The following is a 23,511-nucleotide window of genomic DNA, read 5'->3' on the forward strand; positions in this document are numbered from 1 at the left end:
AAGAGGTCCTCACCTTCATTTGAAATTTATTAGAGATCTGCAAATGAAAAAAGGTTGAGAACCACTGTCCTAATCTACCCTGAGTCAGAACTAAAGCCACTCTCTCGCTAGTGTCCTGTTATTGCTCACTGGAAGCCATGCTTTACACCAGAATCTGGGATTGGCATAGTTCCCAGTGTCATTCAGAGCTGCTCTGCTATCGATGGCCTAAAGAGATCTAGCAGCCAGGGACTGCCAGAGCAGAGCAGTACTCTAGCCACATCTCCTCCTCACTGGCTATATCCACTGTGGAATCATGGGAGAAGGAGGAGGGGCCATAAGAGTCTACAGCAACTCTTTGCCAGCTGAGGAGATCCCCTACATAGAGGCAATCTTCAGGAAGCCTGCTGAACCAGCTTTACATGCCCTTCATGCCACTGAAGCAGGACTGAGAATCTGGCTCATTATATTCATGGTATTCCTTTCCCCAGTGGTCTGGAAATGTAAAAGGTTTATCATTAATATTATCACTTATTAGTGGTTTGCTAATGGTAAGTGTAACTGTGGGGGGAGGGGAGTGCAGGTGTGGTTGCTCATCACTATGTGTAGCCCTTTCAGCTATCTTTTCTTTCCCCAGACTTTAAATGCTCTGACTCAAACTGAAGCTACTATGAGAGAGGCAGAGGATTCTCAGGGTGTCTCTGTGAAAGTGCTGGACTGTGACACTATAACACAGGTGAAGGAGAAAATCCTAGATCAGATCTATAAAGGAACGCCATATTGTCACCGCCCAGACCCAGACTCGCTGGACCTTGGTAAGCACAATTCATTGATGCCAAGACTCAATGATGAGGTTGAAAAGTGGAGTTATCTAATATATCTAATAACTGTCTCCTGTGCCATTGGTGTGCCTCACACTGTCCATTCAGTGAATGGAGACAGTCCCTGCTGCATGGAGCTTACGTTCTAGCCTGAATTCAGTGTGACATCATCAATGGGGGAGAGGGATAAAAGCAGGAAGTGGGGCGGAAAAGAGGATACTTATAATCTGCTGCCGCCACCTCTTGTTTGCAAGGTACCTTGTATTCTTTTCACCATTAAAAGCAGCAAAGAATCCTGTGGCACCTTATAGAATAACAGAAGTTTTGGAGCATGAGCTTTCGTGGGTGAATACATGCATCCGACGAAGTGGGTATTCACCCACGAAAGCTCATGCTCCAAAACGTCTGTTAGTCTATAAGGTGCCACAGAATTCTTTTCTGCTTTTACAGATCCAGACTAACACGGCTACCCCTCTGATACTTTTCACCTTTGTCACTGGAAGTAGCTACTGGGCCTGACTGGTTATTGTCAGAAGGTTGTAGAGGAAGGTGGTCTTTTGAGGAAGGATTTGAATGAGGAAAGGGATGTTTATGAAAAGCATACAAGATCAGAGAGGGTACTCAGGGTGTAGGGGACAGCATGGGAATAGTGCAGAGGTGCTAGAAGGTTATAGGCTCAATCCTGCTCTTATTGAAGTCAGTGGCAGAATTCCCATTTACTTCAGCAGTTCAGGATCAGGCCCTAAGTGGGCTAATGAAATGCAGGGCTCTTGTTGGGGGGTGAACTCTCCAGTTTTTCTTCCTCTTTTGTTCCTTTTTCTCAGTTGACAGCAGTGAGGCATCTGCACACCGCTGTATTCATAGGACATGCTCTCACTCAGTAATGCATTGCATGATTCAGAGATTGCAGTTTATTCTGGACACACTTCTTGTCATGCCACCCTCTTCTCCCATCTGGGATGTGGAGCCATCTTCCTGTCTATAATTGCCATTGCTTGGTCGGGAGGGAGAGGATGACTATGGCCAACAGAATTACAATGAGTAATGATCCCATATTGATGCTGAAAGCTCAGATTTAGATTGGCAGGGAAGGCTGAAAACACAAGTCTGAGTTTCCCCTATATTGAATTCTGTAGCACTTAGAACTCCACTCTTCATTAAAACCATCCATCGCCATTGCAGCAATTAATCCACGGATGCAGGCAGGTAGAAAGAAGGCAGCGGGAGCAGCAGCCGCAAACAGGTTGTCGGGCCTCTCTCTCCTATGCACAGAGAGGCTGTTGTGATCACAGCTTTAGAAAGTTTGTAGCCTATGCACAATGAGTGCCAGGCAAGGATAAGATGCCCATGTCTGCACTAGCAGGGTGGCTGGGTTGCCTTTACTAATTTAAAGTTCTTTGGGGTCAAGGACAATATCTTCATAACTTCTGTGACATTCCAGACATTCTGACAATAATCTGCTGCCCAATGTCAAATAATATTATAAAATAGTAAGTAACAATCCTAATAGACACAGAACCTTTAAACATACCTTTTTTCTGTAACATATGCTGCACATTTGTACTGTTTTGTATTATAGCACAGAAGTTGCATGGTTACGTTATTGCGATGTACATATCCAAAGGGATAGAGTTTGTTGCTGCTGGACCTTTACCCCGCATTTCCTAACAACTACGACATTAAACTCTCAGCGCTCATGCAGTGCACTGCTGATACAGTTCTGGCATGTTGTTAGTCTTACCTGGTTTCTGCATATTGAAAGTGAAATATACAAGAAAGTGTTAAAGACGGTTCAGCTTTCACAGTAAACATTTTATTTTTATTTTCCGTTTTCTATGTTTTGATGACTGTAGAGTGGAGATCAGGTCTGGCTGGTCACCTGATCCTTTCCGATGAGGATGTGACCTCTGTCATTCAGGGAACCTGGAAGCGCCTGAACACTCTTCAGCACTACAAGGTCAGAACTGAGCATCCTCCTTCCCTTCCCCTTCTCAGTGACCTTCGATTTCAGGTGTACATTCCACCTCTAGATCTGACTCCTGCCTGATCCCATTTAAAGAATCTTTCTAGCCGCACCTGTGATGTGGTGAAGCCTCTGACTTGCTCCTGACACAGGAACTGCTGTTCAGACAGTGTAACCTCCTCTGTACTCTGCATCTCCACCTCTGACAACCTGAGGCATGGATGCTGGGGAGGCAAACAGGTGTCTGATGTTTTGAATGTATATCCCTAAGCTAATTTCTGGAGATGCTGTAATCAGAGCAGGCTTGGTGGATCTGTTGGTTAGCGCCTGAGTCCTTTGACTCTGGAAATTGAGACACAAATTCTACCTTCACTCACAATTGAAAGCAAATTTGGTGCACCTCTTCCTACTCCTACCATAGATTTGTCACCTTCAAAGAAACAAGCAGCAGTCACACAAGGATTTTGGGAATGTGAGGAAAAATGGTTAGACAAATGGGTCCCTTTCTGGGCACTTGGAAAATTTGTGGGGCTAGGAAACAGTAACTGTGCTGTTCAGCACTTCATTCTATGTAATTGATTCTAAGGCCAGAATGGACCATTATCTTCCACTTCTTCTTTAGCCTCTGTCAAATGCACCCTTCACTGCAGTATCTGCCATCACTCTCCCTCTATACTGCTCTCCCCCTTCTTTCCTAGTATCTTTTTATTTAAGGTTGTAGAACAGAGGTCGGCAACCTTTCAGAAGCGGTGTGCCGAGTCTTCATTTATTCCCTCTAATTTAAGGTTTCGCGTGCCAGTAATACATGTTAATGTTTTTAGAAGGTCTCTTTCTCTAAGTCTATAATATACAACTAAACTATTGTTATATGTAAAGTAAATAAGGTTTTTAAAATGTTTAAGAAGCTTCATTTAAAGTTAAATTAAAATGCAGAGCCTCCCAGACCAGTGGCCAGGACCCGGGCAGTGTGAGTGCCACTGAAAATCAGCTGGCGTGCTGCAGGTTGCCTACCCCTGTTGTAGAAGTTGGGTTGCACTAGACTGTATCTCACTTCTGTCATTGTCGATACACCATGTTGCAGACCTGCAATTGTGTAGCTCTTCTGTCAGCAGGAGACAGGCTTACTGGTTGAAGTCAATATAAGGGCCACATGCCCAGTATAGCAGATGATGGTCTCCAGAGCTGGGATCAGGCTGCTGGAAATGAAAAATAATGCTTAAAATACCTTGCCTTGAAACATCTGACAGACATCATTGACCCTCACAGCCCTTTTTACAGATGGGGAAACCGAGGCATGAAGTGTTGAAGAACCTTTACCAAGCTCACAGAGTGAGTCAGTAGCAGAGCCAGGAATGGAGCCCTGGGGCATGAGTCCTAGTCCCCACTTCTAACCAGGAGACCATTCCTCCTTGTGGGTGGGCTGTTGTACTTTATAAAGTCTGCCTGTCACACTGAGAAGAAGAAATGTGTAGAATATTGTTAACCCGAATTCTGCTTGTACACAGGTGCCTGATGGAGCAACTGTAGCTCTGGTCCCACGTCTGACCAAACATATCCCCAGGGAGAATCAGGATTACATCCCTGGAGAGAGTGAGTCTGATGCTAAAGGCCTTATAAAATAGTTTCACAGAGCTCATCAGCTTGCAAGCTAGGACTTTGTTCTCCCAGGCAATAAGTCTAACGTTATGGTAACACCCAATAGCTACTGGGTGAGTTGGGCCTTCCTCACTATTAGCATTGACAGGATATCCAAACTGTCGGCACCGGGGGCTTCTGTAAGTGTCTGGGAGCCAGAGGCCCCTAAAAATAGGGGAGCAGGCAGGGCCAGCAAGGAGAGTCCAGCTTGAGCTGGAATCTTCTGGTTGCTAACCGCAGAGGCTGGGTGCAATCCATAGCTAATAGGCCCACCAGTTAATAAACCTAGGGCCTGGGCACAATCCCTATCTTGCTGCATGTTCCCTTAGTGCAGAGAAATCTTGTTTTTTCTTGTAAGGGCAGCAAGTGGCTCCGAGCACTGTGGCCAGTCTCTGAGAGAAGCCTAGAGATTTCAGTAGTATTTGTGTTTCAGAAACGCCGATGCTGGAGGATGCAGATGAGGGTGGAATAAAACTTTGGCATCTAGTAAAACCAACTGAAGAGCCAGAGCTCCCCAAACACAGGCGAGGAAGCTTACGGGATCGGGAGCGAGCCAAGGCCATTCCTGAAATTTATTTGACACGTCTCCTCTCCATGAAGGTAGGAAAGAACATAATGTTGGATTAGCTAAGCTAGGTCATGCCTAGGATACTTCCTTCCACAATGGCCAAGGCTTGATGCTTTGGTGCTAAACCCTCAAGCCCCAGGGTGTGTTTTGCCAGCTGTGCAGCACTGCACATGAGGAAATAATTCTTTGCTGCCAAGATTACTGATATATTTATTTGTTGGCTTCCCTGTAACTCCAATACCATAATATCTAAGTTACATATGCTAAGGGAGTTAGCCTTCCAACAGCCTTCTAAAGGAGAGAAGTGTTGTTATTCTCATATTCTTCTTCAAGTATATGTCCATGTGGATCCCACTTTAGGTGGATGTGCCCCATACATGTGAGATCAGAATCCTTTGAACATCAATGTCCATTGGGTCATGCCTGCACCATGCACATGCTCGTGCACCTCTCCTCCAACAGCATAAAAGGCAGGACCGTTGGAATCGTCATTCAGTCCCTTCTTACCTCCTGCAGCAACAGGATGGAATGAGTGGCATTTGCCTGCTGCTCTTAGCTTCAGCTGCAAAAAATTAGGTAGTTATGGTTAACTCTCTTTAAAATTCCCCCATATTTTATTTTATTCTAGACATATAAAAAACCCAAAAAGCTAAATTTGATTTGTTCCTTTGTCCTCTGTGCCTCTGTCTGGGCCAAAATGCCAGATTCAGAGGCCTTGAGCATCAAACCATGTCCATCCTGCAATGGTCTCATTCCACTCGCAGATGGTCACAGCCACTGTATGGTTTTTGTCTTGATGAAAGCCATGTGCTAGGTTGCAGCTCGCTGTGTTTTTCATTCTCCACAAGAATGAGGAAGACCTGGGACACCCGTCTGAAGCTATAACTCCTCAATCAATCATCAGGACCCCAGTACTGAACCCAGCCCGCCAGGTTCTTAGGTGCCAGCCTTAGCTGCTGTGCCATGGCGATGCATTGAATCAGCACCCCTGACCAACAGCCTTCATGCTAAAGGCCTAAAGGAGCCAGGCCCCTGAGTGAATGGACAAGCGACACTCTTATTGGGTACCTGTACAATATAAAACTCTTAACAGGAAGAGTAAGCTGTCTCAGCAGCTCTTGACTACTGCTCTGGATTGCCCCCCAGCTCACCTCAGCCCCTGGGCATTACAGTTTGCTTAGACCCCTTTGGTCTCCTCATAGGCTTATCCTACCAGAAAAAGGTATGGAGTCCACAAGTACAGCACCGCAGGGCCCATGGATACACTGAGTCTCCAGGAGCAGATCACTGGTCTATAGGCAGAAAAACCAAGCCTTACTGGCCACAGTGGATCAGCTTCAGGCAGAAAACCGCTCACTGCAAGAACAGACCACAGGACTGCAAGTGGGAACATCTCCCACAGCCCCATGGCCCATGTTGCCTTCAGAACCCAAACCCAGGGTATTGCTACCAGAGTGCTACAATGGGACCCCGAGCAGTTTCAGAGTTCTATGAGCCAGTGCAGGCACCATTTCCTGCTATGGCCCAATGCCTGCCTGATGGATCAGGCAAAGGTGGCATACTGACCACTTGGGACACTTTCCTGAGGGCCTTTGTGACAACCTTTGATGACCCACGCTGAACTTACAATGCAGAGGTGGCTCTACAGAGAGTCTGGCAGGCCTCAGGATCAGCTGCAATGTATGCAGCCTGGTTCTGATGTCTGGTGGCAGATATGGCTTGGAATGAGCTGGCCCATCTATGCCAGTTCTGTTTTGGCTTCAGCAGAGAAATAAGAGATGTGTTTGCCCTCATGAAGCCTCTTGTAGATCTAGGTGCATTTATTGTCCAGGTGAAGAGCCACACTTGAACCACTCAGGAGCCCTCCCCACACCCTGTGTTTTGGATGCTGGCTTACGTTCTTCCACTAGGCATGGATTCTGACAACTTCCAGCACTCTTCTGTCTGTTGTCTCTGATGGCTATACCATCCAATTTCAGGCCTTGCCCCACATCCCTTTTCAGGGCAAAAAAAGCCAAAGATATATGTGTCTTCTCTGCTTTGCCTAGGAGCCAAAGAGGAGGCATCTCTGGAGTTCAGAGGAAGAGGTTCTATTCTTGAGATTTCCTTATCTTGAAGTAAAAAAGGGTGGGGGGTCTTTATCCCATCCTAGACCCAAGAAGACAGAACAAATGCAGACACCATCTCACATTCAGGGTGGCAGCGCTTGCCTCCATCATCCCTTCTCTCAAGCTCAAAACTGGTTCATGACTTCTGACCAAGACTCATATTTCTCTATTGTGATCCATCCAGCCCACAGGAAGTATCTGCGTGAGGCCCAATAACTACCAATACAAGGTGCTGCCATTCAGTCTCTCCACCTCAAAGTGTCTTCACAAAATGCCTAGCTGTGGTGGTGGCACATCTGAGAAGACAATGTGTTCATATCTATCCATACCTGGATGACTGGCTGATCAAAGGCAGGTCTCATAGGAAGTCACCACAGCCCTAAACTATGTCCTTTGCCATTCAGAGAGCTGGGTCTCCTGGTGAATCCACCCACATCCATTGCTCGGCTGGCTGAGAATAGTGTATCACTCCATGAGACATCAAAAGAACAAGCACATTATGCTTCCAGCTTACTTCCAATTGTCACTGAATTGGTGGTCAGGCCCCCAAGAACTTTCAAAAAAGGGTACCTTTCTCCACACCTTCATGCTGATCACAGATGCATCTGGACCAACTTCAGATACACAGAACTTGGTCCCAAAAAGGCATAAACCTGCATCTAAATGTTCTAAAATTGCAAGTGATCTTGTTAGCTTCTGTAGCATTCCATCCTGTTTTACACAATTCCACCATGCAGGTTTTCAGACAACACATCTACAGTGTACTATGCAAACAAGCCAGGACTTGCCCATTCATCACTCCTGTGTGTCAGGAAGCAATCAGTTTATGACAGTGGTGGGCAACCTGCAGCCCACGGGCCGCACCCAGCCTGTCAAGGTAATCCGCTGCCGGGCCGCCAGACAGTTTTACATTTGCTCAGCTGCCTGCAACTCCCAGTGGCTGCAGTTTAACCCTGACAGGCTGCGTGCAGGCCGCAGGTTGCCCACCACTGGTTTATGGACAGGGTGTCAACAATAGTTGGGTTTACAGTAAATGTCAAGGAGATAAAGTGGCTGCACCTTGGAGAAGGGGACAACAGATTGTGTTGAAATGCAGCAGTGGTGAAGTTGTAGAACAAGTGATGTGTACCTAGGAAGCTTGATCAGTGCTGATGGATTCCATCAAGGATGAGGCTTTAGCCACAGGTACTGGACAGAAACTGACAGAGTTATGGATGACTGAAATCACTGCCTTTGGTACCCCAGTGAAAATTTATCACACCAATGTACTAACAGTATTACCTTATGGTCTGGAAGCAGCTGTATTAAATTAAACAGACATCGGAAGGTTGGATGTAGTGGAGAGGAGAGTTCTTCAAAAGATGGGCAGGTTTAAAGTGGTATGATTTAAAGACACATGAAGAAATTAGAAGGCAAGTAGGATGTGAAATCAGGGTATGGGACTGGCTGCAATCAAAAAGAGATGATGGTAGAGAAACTGCAGAAGACAAACATGACAGGATGCCAAAGATGATAATGCAAACCCAAACAAGGTCAGTCCAAACTAGAGGCCAACCATCAATTAGATGGAGGGACACCATACGTAGGGATGTGACGATGCTGGGCTTAATGGAGGAATAAGCCATGGACGAGAATGAATAGTGACACTATACTGCTCCCCATGCCTGTAAGGATGCTGTGGGATGAAAAGAAATGTCAGCAACACAGGATAACCCCAATAGCTCTTCATCTTCCAGGAGCCAGCAATGATTTGCAGAAAATCCGTTGCCAACCATGAGCAGAAAAGAATCCTGTGGCACCTTATAGACTAACAGACGTTTTGTTTGGAATACCCACTTCCTCAGACGATATGCATCTGAGGAAGTGGGTATTCACCCACGAAAGCTCATGCTCCAAAACGTCTGTTAGTCTATAAGGTGCCACAGGATTCTTTTCTGCTTTTACAGATCCAGACTAACACGGCTACCCCTCTGATACTTGCCAACCATGAGTGGAGCTCTGTAGAGCTCCATTGTCACCCTAATATCACAGAACCAAGCTCAGATACTTCAACCAGATAACAGATCATTGTATCAACCAGCCAGTATCCAGGCTGTCTGAGTGCTACTGACAGAGATTGCACTAGAAGATACCCTACTGCAAAGAAGAAAGTTCTCCATGAGGAAGACTTACTCCTCTAAATGGAACAGATTTTTAATTTTGGGCAGCCCAACACAACCGTGAACCATTGAAAGCCTCGGTACCTAAAATCCTCGATTTATATTCTGCATTTTTGAAACTCTGGATGCTTGTTCAGCTCCATCGAAGTCCATCTTGCAGCAATCTCAGCATGCCCCTCACCCAAGTAATCATGTTCATTTTTTTTCTGTATCTCGCAGTATCTAGATTTCTACTTGCTTATCCACCAGTCAGAGAACTCCCTCTGACCTGGGATCTTAATATTGTCTTTACAAGCTCCATGAAGCCCCTTTGAGCCTCTCTCTGTAGGCTCTTTATAGCGCCTTACTCGCAGGACCGCCTTGTTGCTCACCATCACATCAGCCAGATGGGTCAGTGAATTTGCATTGCTCATGGCTGACCCTCCTTACTCAACATTCCAGAGAGAAAGGCAGTGGTGACACATCATTCCCAGTTTTTTCCTTAAGTTGTTGGACCTCCTTTGAAATGAATCTGTTAATCTCCTGCTTTCTTTCCCAAACCCCATTCCTCTCCAGGGACAAACTAACTTCGCACCTGGGATGTTTCACGAGCCTTGTTCTATTATCGGAAAAGGACAAAGCCCTTCAGACAGACTCCTTGTCTTGTTGCTGTCTCTGGTGCCTCTCAGGGGCAGGCCATCTCCCAGAAAATACCTCCGTGAATTACCCAGTGTGTTTCAATCTGCTGTCACATGGCTGTTACCCTTCTCCCTCCAAACATCAGCACACATTCCAGTGGAGCACAGGCTGCCTCCTCTGCTGTCTTCAGCTATCTGAACCCAACAAGGCAGCTACGTGGAGTCAGCCCCATGCTGCTGTTAACCACTATGCCCTTGGCCTGGGGCAAGATGAGATGCCAGATTTGTTAGGTAGTGTCACAGTCAAGGTTCAGTCACCTCAGTGTCACCTTCCAGATGGGCCACTGCTCATCAGCCACTTAGGAAGAGATCCACATGGACGTGTACTTGAACTGAAAACAGTTACTGACCTTACTGCTTTGACATGTCATCCTCCCAGATCCCACGGCCCACATTCCAGCCCTGCTTTTTGCGAGCCTCTTTCCCTGCCATTCTGAATTAGTGACAGAACTGAGTGACGGTTGTAGCTGCTCTACCCTTTATGCCCTCGGGTGGGGGACCGGGGCACAAGGACACACATGGGGCAGGCATAGTTGAACAGCCACTCCTGTTCAAATATTCTGATATCCCATTCGTGGGGCACATGCATACCTACATTGGGATCCATGCAGACAACAGCTTCTCATTGAAGGTAAGTGACCGTTCTTTGTAGATGGGAACTGAGTGTAGCCTTTTATTTTATTTTAAGTGAATTTTGTAATGCACTATTACACTACCGTGGGTTCAGCTCTGGTGGCTACAGTTTAAAGCTCAACAGAGTGAAAGTCATCTTTGCTACTTGCTTCAGATATAGTTTCAAGGAACACATAAAAGACCCAGGATAGTGACCACACATGTACTCACAAGTATAAGGTCTAGTCTGTTTTACAAGTTTTATTAAAGGGACAGTTAAAGTTATGATTAACCAAACATATAGAAATTCTATACAGACCTATGCACAAGTTACAAATATAGTCATACTCGCATTCTTTACAATATTCTTAAATTCTGATGGCTGCCTTGCTAATTGATTAGCAGTAGAGGTATGGTTCCTGCTGGAGTTTCTTCTAGGGATCTTAATTTTCCTAATCTGGATACCCTCTTTTTTATAATGTGATTTTGACTATACCTAATTAGCATTTATGCAAATAGTGTACCTGCAGTTAGGGCATGTGTTAGAAAAATGTGACTACCAGGTACCTTGTAAGCAAAAAAATTACTCTTGCTGTTAATTTTTTGCGCTATCACTCATTGGTACATCTTTTCCTGTAATCTTGTGGCATAGGGTCATTCTCTGTTCCCTTATTTATGTCAAGCATTTCTTAAACCTATGGCCTAGTATGGCTAAGCTAAAATCTCACAGGCCTCACCCTGTAGGCCTTGCATTTCAGCCCTACTTACTTAGATACCTAACACATAATTATGCCTTCTGACTACTGACCAATCTTATATTTCTATAATCCTACAATTTAAATCTGTTTGGGATACAATGATTACATATGATATTTTAGTTAATCGTAACATAGCACAATAAATGAACAATAAACTAAAATCATTGGCTACATGAGACACAGTGATACTACTGTCTTGCGCAGGGATTCTGTGACATGGCTGAGAAAATCATCTCTTGAGTCTGTCCAGTGCCTTAAACACAAGTCCACCCTTCTTCACATGCACCCAGTTTTGGAAGGTTGTGTTTCCTTGTTCATAGCTTACAGAAATAAAGACATGCTCAGCAAAGAATCCTGATTTTTTTTTCCCCTCCCTTATCCTTTCCCCAATAACAGTCATCTTTACTGAGTTCAGTCTGGATTTCACTCAGACCATAGTATGGAAATTGCTCTCCTCGTTGTGTCTGAAGAAGGACCCTTTTCCCTCTTATTCAGCTTGACCTATGAGCAGTCTTCAGCATGTGGACTGCACCATCGTGCTGGTTACTTTTGTTATGGACCATCTCTGACTCCTTCCTATCATGGTTCTGCTCACTTTACCCACCCTCAGACACCTCCTCTGGTTTCCCAGCCATTTGAGGATCAAGTTCAATATTCCCCTTGCATATAATCTGGTTCTGATTTGATGGGAGGGCTACTTCTGAATGAAGGGAAGTGACCTGCAATGAGCTGAAAAAAATTGAGCCAAATCAATTGAGATGGAAGAAATTAATCAGAAAAATGGGAATGATAATTGAGAATTGCTTAAGAACACTTTACTAGATGCCCAAATGCCACAATCCCACAGTCATTGAAGAAGCCTGTACTAGTTAAAGAATTGACTAGGTTTAGAGGGGAAGTGAAGGCAGCTATAAACAATTAAACAATAATATATAACAAATGAAAGAAAGAGAAAATTGATAGTAATGAATATAAATCAAAACCTGGGACTTGTAGAAAACTGACAAGAGCAGCAAAGGGACATAAGGAAAAATCTATGACCAGCAGAGTTAAGGACAGTAAGAAGTTTAAGTAAATTAGGAACAAAAATAATCCTAACAATGGTATTACTAGATAGAAATGGCAGAATTATGAATGGTAATCCAGAAAAGGCAGCAGTGTTCAATACATATTTCTGTTCTATATTGGGGGGGGGAAATAGATGATGTCATATCATATGATTACACTTTCTATTCCACAAGTATTTCAGGAGGATGTTAAAGAATAGCTATTAAAATTACACATTTAAATGAGCAGGTCCAGATAACTTGCATCCAAGGGTTTTAAAAGAGGTGGCTAAGGAGCTCAATGGATGGTAGTGTTGATTTTTTTCCAGTAAGACTTGGAACACTGGGAAAGTTCCAGAAGACTGGAGGAATGTCAGTATTTAAAAAGAGCAAAAGGGATGACCCAGGTAATTATAGGTCTGCCTGTCTGACGTTGCTCCCAGGGAAGAAAATGGAGTTGCTGATACAGGACTAGATTAAGAAAGAATTGAAGGAGAGTAGTATAATTAATGCCAATCTAGATGGGTGTATGGAAAATAGATCCTTTAAAACTAATCTGATTTTTAAGATTACAAGTTTGGTTGATATTAGACTTGGTACCAGTATTAGACTTGGTACCACATGACATTTTGATTGGTTGGGGGGAAATAAAAAGGTATGAAATTAACATGGCACACATTAAGTGGATTAACAGCTGGCTAGCTCTTTGGCCACAAAATGTAATTGTAAATAGGGAATCGTCATTGAGTAGGTGTATTTCCAGTGGGTCCTGCAGGAATCAGTTCTTGGCCCTACGCTATTTCAAATTTTTATTGGTGATCTAGAAGAAAACAGAAAATCATTACTGATGAGGTTTTCAGATTCCCCAAAAAATTGGAGAGTGGTAAATAATGAGGACAGATCACTGATTAAGAGTGATCTGGATTGGTTGGTAAGCTGTGCTTAAGCTAACAACATGCATTTTCGTGTGGCTGAATGTAAATATATACATGAAGGAATGAAGATAGGGGGACTATCCTGGGACACAGTGACTCTGAAAAAGATTTGGATGTCATGGTGGAGAATCAGCTGAACCTGAGCTCCCAGTGCAACGCTGTGGTCAAAAGGGTTAATGTGATCCTGGGATGCATAAACGGGAATTTTGAGTAGGAGAAGAGAAGTTATTTTACATCCATATTTGTCACTGGTGTGACTGCTGCTGAAATACTGTGTCCAGTTCTAGTGCCCAGAATTCAAGAACTCTGTGGATAAATTGGAGAGGATTCAGTGAAGAGCCACAAAAATGATGAAATAGAAAATTTGCCTTATAGTGATAGATTGAGCTCCTTGAGTCTGTTTGGCTTAACAAAGAGAAGGTGTCTTGATTACAGTCTATAAGTACTTACGTGGGGAATAAATATGTGATATGAGGCTCTTCAGTCTATCAGAGAAAGGTCTAACACGATCCAATGGCCGGAAGGTGAAACTAGACTGAAAAGTGTAAATTTTTAATTGTGAGGGTGATTAACCATTGGAACAGTTTACCAAGATTTGTAGTGGATTCTCCATCACTGGAAATTTTTAAATTAAGATTGGATGTTTTTCCATAAAATCTGCTCTAGGAATTACGTTGAGGAAGTTCTCTGGCCTATGTTATACAGGAGGTCAGACTAAGTGATCACAGTGATCACTTCTGGCCAGGGAATCTATGAAAACCTTTCCCCTACCCACTGCTGAAATTTGTTTACGTTCTTCCTATTCATTTTGCATTGTCTTTGTTTGGCTTGTCCACAGGGGACCCTGCAAAAGTTTGTGGATGACTTGTTCCAGGTGATCCTCAGCACCAGCCGCCCTGTCCCTCTGGCTGTCAAGTATTTCTTTGACCTGTTAGATGACCAAGCAATTCATCATGGAATCCTGGACCCTGAGACCATTCATATCTGGAAGACAAATAGGTATGGAGCCAAAGTTGCAGCCTGACACGTCCCTAGAGCAGAGAATCTCAAACTGTGGTCCCTGGAGTACTTGCTGGTGGTCACATGGTGCTGGCAGCTCCTATTCGAGTGGTTGTTCATGTCCATTCAAAGTAGGTGTGCGCGCACCGCGTGCACGCCAGCCGGAAGATTTTCCCCTAGCAGCGTCCATAGGGTCAGCCCTGGCGCCCCCTGGAGTGGTGCTACTATGGCATCCTATAAAAGGGCCCGCCAACCCTCCACCCCCTCAGTTCCTTCTTACTGCTGGTGACAGCTAGCTGGAACTTCTCTTGCGCATAGCAAGTTAGCAGTGTCCTATCCTCGTGTATAGTCCGTGTATATAGTTAGTTTACTTAGGTCATTGTATATAGTTCTTGGTAGTTGGGGGGTTCTCCCCCAAGTTTCCGTCGCTCGCTGGGGCATGCCCAGGTCCCCCGAGTTTAAACTCTGCAAAGACTGCAGCAGATCCATGCCCAAGAGTGACCCGCACTCTTCTTGTTTGAGGTGCTCGGAGAGAGCCGCCAAAAGGACCAGTGCTCTATCTGCAGAGGCTTCTGCCCGAGAACTCTCAAAGACAGAGCTCAAAGACTTAGAGTCCTCCTGATGGAGGCTGCCCTGCGGCCACCCTCAGACCCGGAACCAGCCGAGGCAGTGCCCAGCACATCTTCCTCAGTGTGGAGCGCCCAGGTACCGGCTTCAGGACTTAAGGCCCAGCTCAAGTCGTCTGAAACCCGGCACTGGACAGAGTCGGGTCATAGGAAGTCGGCCTCAGTGCGGCACCGCTCACCGTCGCCGGTGCCTGCTAAGAAAAGAAAGCCGGTGAGGGAACGGTCACCCCACCAGGACACGAGGCCAACGCCATCCGCGGGTGCAAGCGTACAGGCTGGGCTACAGCCCTCGGCTGCTCCGTGGACTCCCGCCCCGCAGAGAGGGCGGTTGAGTCCGGACCAGCCTAGATCCCCGGACCTCAGTGGAGACTTGTGCCTCCCTTCGACACCGAAGGCGTTCGAGGCGGCCTCAGACTTGATGGGACTCTCGGCGCCAGCCTCCCCGCACTATAGGGAGTTGCCTATCATGGCCTGTCCCCCAGTGCAATCGAGGGGCAAGCCGGCCATGCTGTCGCCTCCCTCTCCGCATTGCGCCGCTAAGGAGGCACCGGACCAGATAAGAGGCTCCCCGCTGACGCAACACCACTCTCCAATGGCACCGGGTGCAGCTCCCCCCAGGTCTTCATACGCAGAGACCTCAGACTCAGAGGTAGACTCCTATCGCTCCAGCTGGTTGCGGAGCAGGAGATCGCTTTCAGGGGCGAGCCACCAGCGTTACCCACAGTGGCAGCAGCAATGGCATTCGCCCTCACAATGGCCGTTTTGGACCCCCTGGGCCTACCACCAGACAGTCAGCTGCAGCGGCACAGGAGGCGGCGAACAGAGCGGCTAACGGGAGTTTCAGTGGGAGTGCTGTTGGAGGAGCAGGTTTTTGTAGTTTTTGTAGTTTGTGGAGTTTGTGTGTGAGTGAGTGTGTGTGCAGGCTGCTAGGGGCTGTGTGCTGGGAGCGAGGCTGAGCCCTGAGTTGGGGGCGGGGCCTACCTGATAAGGGGTCCCATATAAGGAGCCAGGCACTCAGGCAGCGGCACAGTCAGCTGCAGCGGCACAGGAGGCGGCGAACAGAGCGGCTAACAGGGGAGTTTCAGTGGGAGTGTCCAGGGGGAGGTTGCAGGGGAGACCAAGGCAGAGAAACCAGGAAGGCAGACTAGGGAAGAGGCAGGGGTCTGCCAGCAGCCCAGCGCTTGTTGGTGGCCTGCGGTGCGGTGTGAGGCGTGGATTGCCAGGCACAGAGTTGGAACGATACAATGGAGGCGGAGGTAGCAGGTGCAGACACACTGAGGATGACCGGATGCGGTAGCTGTGGCATGTACATGGTCCTAGAGGGGGCACCTGAAAGGAGTTTCATCTGCATGAAGTGCCGCCTGATAGAGCTGCTGGAGGAAAAGGTAAGGGGACTGGAGATGCAAGTGGAAACTCTGGCTGAGTTTAGAAGGGGATTTGAGCAGATGATGGAACACAGACATGATGGGGCACAGGGGACAAGCTCAGACGAGCGGATAGAAGCAGGACCAAAGGACTCTGAGGAGGGGCTGCTGGGTGAGGAAAGTGGACGGTGGAAGCATATGACTAGGAGAACCAGGCAGAGGAAAAGACAGGCCAGCGATGGAGAAATAGAACTCAGGAACAGGTTTGCTGAGTTGGGAAATGAAGATGGAGCACAGCAGGCTGCTGAAGGAGAAAGGGCGAGGAAGAAGAGGCGAGCAGCTAGTCCTGCAGAAGGAGGGGAGGAGTCAAATCGAGAAGAATTGCGGCCAGCTGCTGTGGGGGATAGACCGCAGAATCGCACTGTCGCCAGGAAAAGGCAAGTCTACGTTATTGGAGACTCTTTACTGAGAAGAGTAGACAGGCCTGTAACTAGACCTGATCGGGAGAACAGAAGGGTGTGCCGTCTGCCAGGGGCTAAGATACAGGATGTGGACCTGAGGCTGAATACGATCTTAGCGGGAGCGGGAAAGAATCCGTTGATTATCCTTCATGTGGGAACGAATGATACGGCTAGTTACTCGCTGGACTGTATCAAGGAGGACTATGCCAGACTGGGGAAGACGCTCAAAGAAATCGAGGCTCAGGTGATCTTCAGTGGGATTCTGCCGGTTCCTAGAGCGGGGCGACGAAGGAGTGACAAGATTATGGCGATCAACAGATGGCTCAGGGAGTGGTGTTATAAGGAGGGCTTTGGAATGTATGATCACTGGGAAGCGTTTACGGATAGACGACTGTTTGCTCAGGATGGACTTCATCTAAGCAAGGAGGGAAATAGAATTCTAGGATGGAGGCTCGCCGACCTCATCAAGAGAGCTTTAAACTAGGAAGTTGGGGGAGATGGTTGGGAGATGTTCGGGAGATCTCCACGCCGGAATATGACCTGGAGAGGGAAGTAAACAAAGTGAGAGGGGATACCCTTGCGGTCCCAAGATTTGATCCAAGGAGGAATAGTGGAGTAGAAACCAGAGTAACGGGTGGTGCTGGTGGTAGAAGGTCTCTGCACGACGGGGGAAAGAATGTCACTGACGCCAAACGCCGAAAATTAAAAGGTCTGTACACTAATGCGAGGAGCCTAGGTAACAAGATGGAGGAACTGGAGTTACTGGTGCAGGAAGTGAAACCGGATATTATAGGGATAACCGAAACCTGGTGGAATAGTACTCATGACTGGAGCACGGGTATTGAAGGCTATGTGCTGTTTAGAAAAGACAGGAAGAAAGGCAAAGGTGGTGGAGTAGCCTTGTACATCAATGATGAAATTAACTGTAGCGAAATAAGAAGCGATGGAATGGATAAGACAGAGTCTGTCTGGGCAAAAATCACACTGGGTAAAATAGCAACTAGAGCTTCCCCTGAGATAGTGCTTGGGGTGTGCTATAGACCGCCGGGATCTGATTGGGATATGGATAGAGAACTCTTTAATGTCTTTAATGAAGTAAACACAAAGGGGAAATGTGTGATTATGGGGGACTTCAACTTCCCGGATATAGACTGGAGGACGAGTGCTTGCAAGAATAATAGGGGTCAGATTTTTCTGGATGTGATAGCGGATGGATTTCTTCAACAAGTAGTTGAAGCACCTACGAGAGGGGATGCCATTTTAGATTTGGTGTTGGTGAGCAGTGAGGACCTCGTAGAAGAAATGGTGGTAGGGGACAACCTTGGTTCGAGTGATCATGAGCTGATTCAGTTCAAACTAGATGGAAGGATAAACAAATGTAGATCTGGGATTAGGGTTTTCGACTTCTCGAGGGCTAATTTTAAAGAGTTAAGGAAATTAGTTAGGGAAGTGGATTGGATGGAGGAACTAGTGGATTTAAATGCGGAGGAGGCCTGGAATTACTTTAAGTCGCAGCTGCGGAGACTGTCGGAAGCCTGCATCCCAAGAAAGGGGAAAAAAACCATGGGCAGGAGTTGTAGGCCAAACTGGATGAGCAAGCAACTCAGAGAGGGGATTAGACAAAAGCAGAAAGCTTACAGGGAGTGGAAGAAAGGCAGGATCAGTAAGGAAAGCTACCTTGGTGAGGTCAGAACATGTAGGGATAAAGTGAGGAAGGCTAAAAGCTGCATTGAACTGGACCTTGCAAAGGGAATCAAAACCAATAGTAAAAGGTTCTACAGCCACATAAATAAGAAGAAAACAAAGAAAGAAGAAGTGGGGCCACTATACACTGAGGATGGAATGGAGGTTAAGGATAACCTAGGCATGGCCCAACATCTAAACAAGTACTTTGCCTCAGTTTTTAACAAGACTAGTGAGGAATCTAGCGATGATGGAGGGATGATAAACGGGAATGTGGATATGGAAGTGGATATTACCGCAACTGAGGTAGAGGCCGTACTTGAACAGCTCAATGGGACGAAGTCGGAGGGCCCGGACAATCTCCATCCGAGGATATTAAAGGAACTGGCGCGAGAAATTGCGAGCCCGTTAGCGAGAATTTTTAAGCAATCGATAAACTCGGGGGTTGTGCCGTATGACTGGAGGATTGCTAATGTAGTTCCTATTTTTAAGAAAGGGAATAAAAGTGATGCGGGTAATTATAGGCCTGTTAGCTTGACGTCTGTAGTATGTAAGGTCTTGGAAAAAATTTTAAGGGAGAAAGTAGTTAAGGACATAGAGGTCAATGGTAATTGGGACGAATTGCAACACGGATTTACTAAAGGTAGATCATGTCAAACCAATCTGATCTCCTTCTTTGAGAAGGTGACGGATTACTTAGATAAAGGAAATGCGGTAGATATAATTTACCTAGATTTCAGTAAGGCGTTCGACACGGTTCCGCATGGGAAACTGTTAGTTAAATTGGAAAAGATGGGGATGAATATGAAAGTTGTAAGGTGGATAAGGAACTGGTTAAAGGGGAGACTCCAGCGGGTCGTATTGAAAGGTGAACTGTCAGGCTGGAAGGAGGTCACTAGTGGAGTCCCTCAAGGATCGGTTTTGGGACCGATCTTATTTAACCTTTTTATTACTGACCTTGGCACAAAGAGCGGGAATGTGCTAATAAAGTTTGCGGATGACACAAAGCTGGGGGGTATTGCTAACACGGAGAAGGACAGGGATACTATTCAGGAAGATCTGAACCACCTTGTAAACTGGAGTAATAGAAATAGGATGAAATACAATAGTGAAAAGTGCAAGGTCATGCACTTAGGAATTAATAATAAGAATTTTGGATATACGTTGGGGGCGCATCAGTTGGAAGCGACGGAGGAGGAGAAGGACCTTGGGGTACTGGTTGATAGCAGGATGACTATGAGTCGCCAATGTGATACGGCTGTTAAAAAAGCAAATGCGATTTTGGGATGCATCAGGCGGGGTATTTCCTGCAAGGATAAGGAGGTGTTAGTACCGTTATATAAGGCGTTGGTGAGACCCCATCTGGAATACTGTGTGCAGTTCTGGTGTCCCATGTTCAAGAAGGATGAATTCAAACTGGAACAGGTTCAGAGACGGGCTACAATGATGATCCGAGGAATGGAAAAACTGCCTTATGAAAGGAGACTCAAAGAGGTTGGCTTGTTTAGCCTGGCCAAAAGAAGGCTGTGGGGGGATATGCTTGCTCTATATAAATATATCAGGGGGGTTAACATTAGGGAGGGAGAGGAATTATTTAAGTTTAGTACTAATGTAGGCACGAGGACGAATGGGTATAAACTGGATATTAGGAAGTTTAGACTTGAAATTAGACGAAGGTTTCTAACCATTAGGGGAGTGAAGTTCTGGAACAGCCTTCCGAGGGGAGTAGTAGGGGCAAAAGACTTTTCTGGCTTTAAGACAAAGCTTGATAAGTATATGGAGGGGATGTTATGATAGGATCGTTAATTTGGGCAATTGATCTTGGATTACCACCAGATAGGTCTGCTCAGTGGTCTGCGGGGAGATGTTGGATGGGATGGGCACTGAGTTACTGCAGAGAATTCCTTCTTGGGTGCTGGCTGGTGAGTCTTGCCCACATGCTCAGGGTCTAGCTGATCGCCATATTTGGGGTTGGGAAGGAATTTTCCTCCAGGGCGGATTGGCAGGGGCCCTGGAGGTTTTTCGCCTTCCCCTGCAGCGTGGGGCACGGGTCGCTTGCTGGTGGATTCTCTGCAGCTTGAGGTCTTCAAACCAATTTTGAGGATTTCAATAACTCAGTCCTGGGTTAGGGGTTGTTATAAAATTGGATGGGTGGGGTTCTGTGGCCTGCCTTGTGCAGGAGGTCAGACTAGATGATCATATTGGTCCCTTCTGACCTATGAGTCTATGAGTAGGCCAGGCGTTTGGTCCTCGTTCAAGGTTGGCCTCAGTCTCCTTGGCGTTGGTGGCCCCGGCGCAGCTGCCTCCTCCACTGGCACCATCGCTGGGCAGGGGTGTGCCATATCCAAGTTCAGCACCCCCTAGCCGGGAAGTGTCACCAGCAGCGGCTACAATTCGGGCTCAGCAGGCACTGCCCAATACGCCAAACCGCTCACTGGCAATCCCGGTACCGGTCGCGGTGCCGCATTTAGAATTGGAACCAGCCCCACAACCACAGTACCGTGTGCCACAGGACCCCGAAGGTCTGCACGCATCGGAGGAAGGGCCGATCCATGTAATTTCCTCGTCTTCATCCCCAGACGAAGCAGTCTCAGGCATGGCTGCGGCACCGGCCCTGGAGGACACTCGAATCCTCCAACAACTGCTCCGGCGAACAGCTCAGAGCCTCGCAATCCAAGCTGAGGAAATCGAGGTGGACGTGGACCCTGTAGTAGACATCCTGGCTCCCTCAGGACCATCCAGGGTGGCGTTCCCGCTGATAAAGTCTATAGCGGATATGTCCCGCACCTTATGGCAAACGCCAGCCTCACTGGCCCCTACTGCCAGGAGGACGGAGCGGCGCTATTTCGTCCCCTCTAAAGGGCACAAACACTTGTACATCCACCACCCCCCCGGACTCCCTGGTGGTGGATGCAGCCAACCAACGGGAGCGTCAAGGTTTCAGGGGTCAACGCCAAAGAGCAGGGACGCTAAAAGACTCGACCTCTTTGGCAGAAAGGTGTACTCCCCGGCAGGCCTACAACTCCTCATTGCCAACCAACAGGCAATTGTAAGCTGATATGGTCATAACATGTGTTCAGCCATGTCGAAGTTTACGGAGCTCCTTCCCTAGGACTTGAGGTCAGAGTTCTCGGCCCTAGTGGAGGAGGGAAGCTGATCTCCCGAGCCTCTCTCCAGGCTTCCTTAGATGCAGCGGACTCAGCCTCACGCACCCTGGCCACGGGCCTCGTCGTGCAGTGGGGAGCCTGGCTCCAGGTCTTGGGCCTGCTCTATGAGGTCCAGCAGACCATTCAAGACCTCCCCTTTAAGGGGCAGATGTTGTTTTTAGAAAAGACGGACAAGCGTCTGCATAGCCTAAAAGACTCGTGGGCCATGCTTCGCTCGCTGGGCTTGCATACCCCTGCTACCCAGCGCAAGCAGTTTAGGTCGCAGACGGCCCCACGCCCCTACCAGCCTCAGACTCGCCAGGAGCTGGGGTGCAGGCGGGGCAGAAATGGCAGGAAGCGTCACCAACACCACCCCCCCGGCCAGGCGTCCAGTCAATCAAGACCACCATCAGGGCCTACAACCCCTATTTGATGGTACGGTCGAGGGCGACCTACCTCTCGAGACTATGGCTCCTTCTGCCCCTACCTTTGGGTCATGTCTGTCCCCCTTCTACTGTGCCTGGTCCCGAATCACATTGGACAGCTGGGTGCTCCGCACGGTGGGGAGGGGATATTCTATCCGGTTCTCCTCCCTCCCGCCCCACCAGCCCCCCTCCCCGTCCCTCTTCAGGGACCCATCTCACGAGCAGCTTCTAAGTCAAGAAGTGAAGTCCCTCATGGAGGAAGTTCCCCGGGAGCTCAGGGGCAAAGGCTTCTACTCCCGGTATTTCCTAATACTGAAGGAAAAAGGAGGTCTGAGACCCATCCTAGACTTGTGGCAGCTGAACAGGTTTGTGCGAAAGCTCAAGTTCCGCATGGTCTCCCTGTCCTCGGTTATTCCCTCCCTGGATCCAGGAGATTGGTGTGCCACCCTCGACTTAGAGGACGCTTATTTCCACATTGCCATAATTCCCCGACACCGTCGATACCTCAGGTTTGTCGTGGCCGACGCCCATCTACAGTTCACAGTGCTCCCGTTCGGCCTGTCAGCTGCTCCAAAGGTCTTCACGAAGGTCGAGGGGCCTTCCTGCGCAGGCGGGGGGCATCCAGGTATTCCTCTACCTGGACAACTGGCCCATAAAGGGCCGCTCCAGGGAGCAGGTGGAGACCCAGGTGTCGTTCATCAGGCGGACCTTTCTCAATCTCGGCCTCCTCTTGAATGAAGCCAAGTCCACTCTGTCTCCGACGCAACAAATAGAGTTCATAGGAGCAGTTCTGGACTCCACCCACGCCAGGGCATACCTGCCGGAATCCAGGTTCCGTGCGATTTCCGAGCTTATCCTCGGACTGCACCGTGCCCCAATCACCACAGTGTGAGTTTGCCTCCGGCTGTTGGGTCACATGGCAGCGTGCACCTATGTGGTGAACCACGCCAGACTCTGGCTTCGCCCGCTACAGTCCTGGTTAGTGACAGTATATCTCCCAGCCAGGGACCCCTTGGACTCAGTGGTGTCCATTCCCCGCTTGGTGCTAAGCTCGCTGCCATGGTGGCTCGACCTGCAGAAAGTGTGCATGGGTGTCCCCTTCACTGCCCCTCAACCCTCCTCCTCCCTGGTAACGGATGCCTCAGATCGGGGTTGGGGAGTGCACCTGGGATACCTCAGGACGCAGGGCTTGTGGTCGCTGGAGAACCTCATGTTGCATATCAATGTCAGGGAGCTGAGAGCAGTTCGCCTGGCTTGTTTGACCTTCCGGTCCCACCTCGCGGGCAGATGTGTTTCAGTCCTCTCGGACAACACGTCGACAGTTTTTTATATCAACAAACAGGGGGGTGCACGCTCCTCTCTCCTGTGCAGGGAAGCCCTCACGCTGTGGGATTTCTGCGTCCACAATGCTACCCACCTGACAGCGTTCTACCTTCTGGGGGAGCAAAATGGTTTGGCGGACACCCTCAGCCGCTCGTTCTGGAGTCACGAGTGGTCCCTCCGATGGGACATGGTACGCTCAATTTTCCAGCTCTGGGGTTTTCCC

At 47.8% G+C, this 23,511-nt stretch overlaps 1 protein-coding gene across 13 annotated transcripts in view; it reads left to right on the plus strand.

The window, feature by feature from the left end:
- The window catches only part of PLXNB1 (plexin B1), a 244,001-nt gene that overhangs the window by 205,863 nt on the left and 14,627 nt on the right, over nucleotides 1–23,511 (plus strand). For all 13 annotated transcript variants that reach the window (XM_050959798.1, XM_050959796.1, XM_050959797.1 and 10 more), the window contains 5 exons: nucleotides 617–794; nucleotides 2,654–2,757; nucleotides 4,269–4,353; nucleotides 4,832–4,998; nucleotides 14,100–14,260. In XM_050959798.1, the coding sequence (XP_050815755.1) occupies nucleotides 617–794; nucleotides 2,654–2,757; nucleotides 4,269–4,353; nucleotides 4,832–4,998; nucleotides 14,100–14,260 (695 nt within the window). The remainder of the gene's footprint in view (nucleotides 1–616; nucleotides 795–2,653; nucleotides 2,758–4,268; nucleotides 4,354–4,831; nucleotides 4,999–14,099; nucleotides 14,261–23,511) is intronic.

The sequence above is a fragment of the Gopherus flavomarginatus genome, chromosome 6 (assembly GCF_025201925.1).
Source record: "Gopherus flavomarginatus isolate rGopFla2 chromosome 6, rGopFla2.mat.asm, whole genome shotgun sequence".
In the NCBI taxonomy this organism is placed as follows: Eukaryota; Metazoa; Chordata; order Testudines; family Testudinidae; genus Gopherus; species Gopherus flavomarginatus.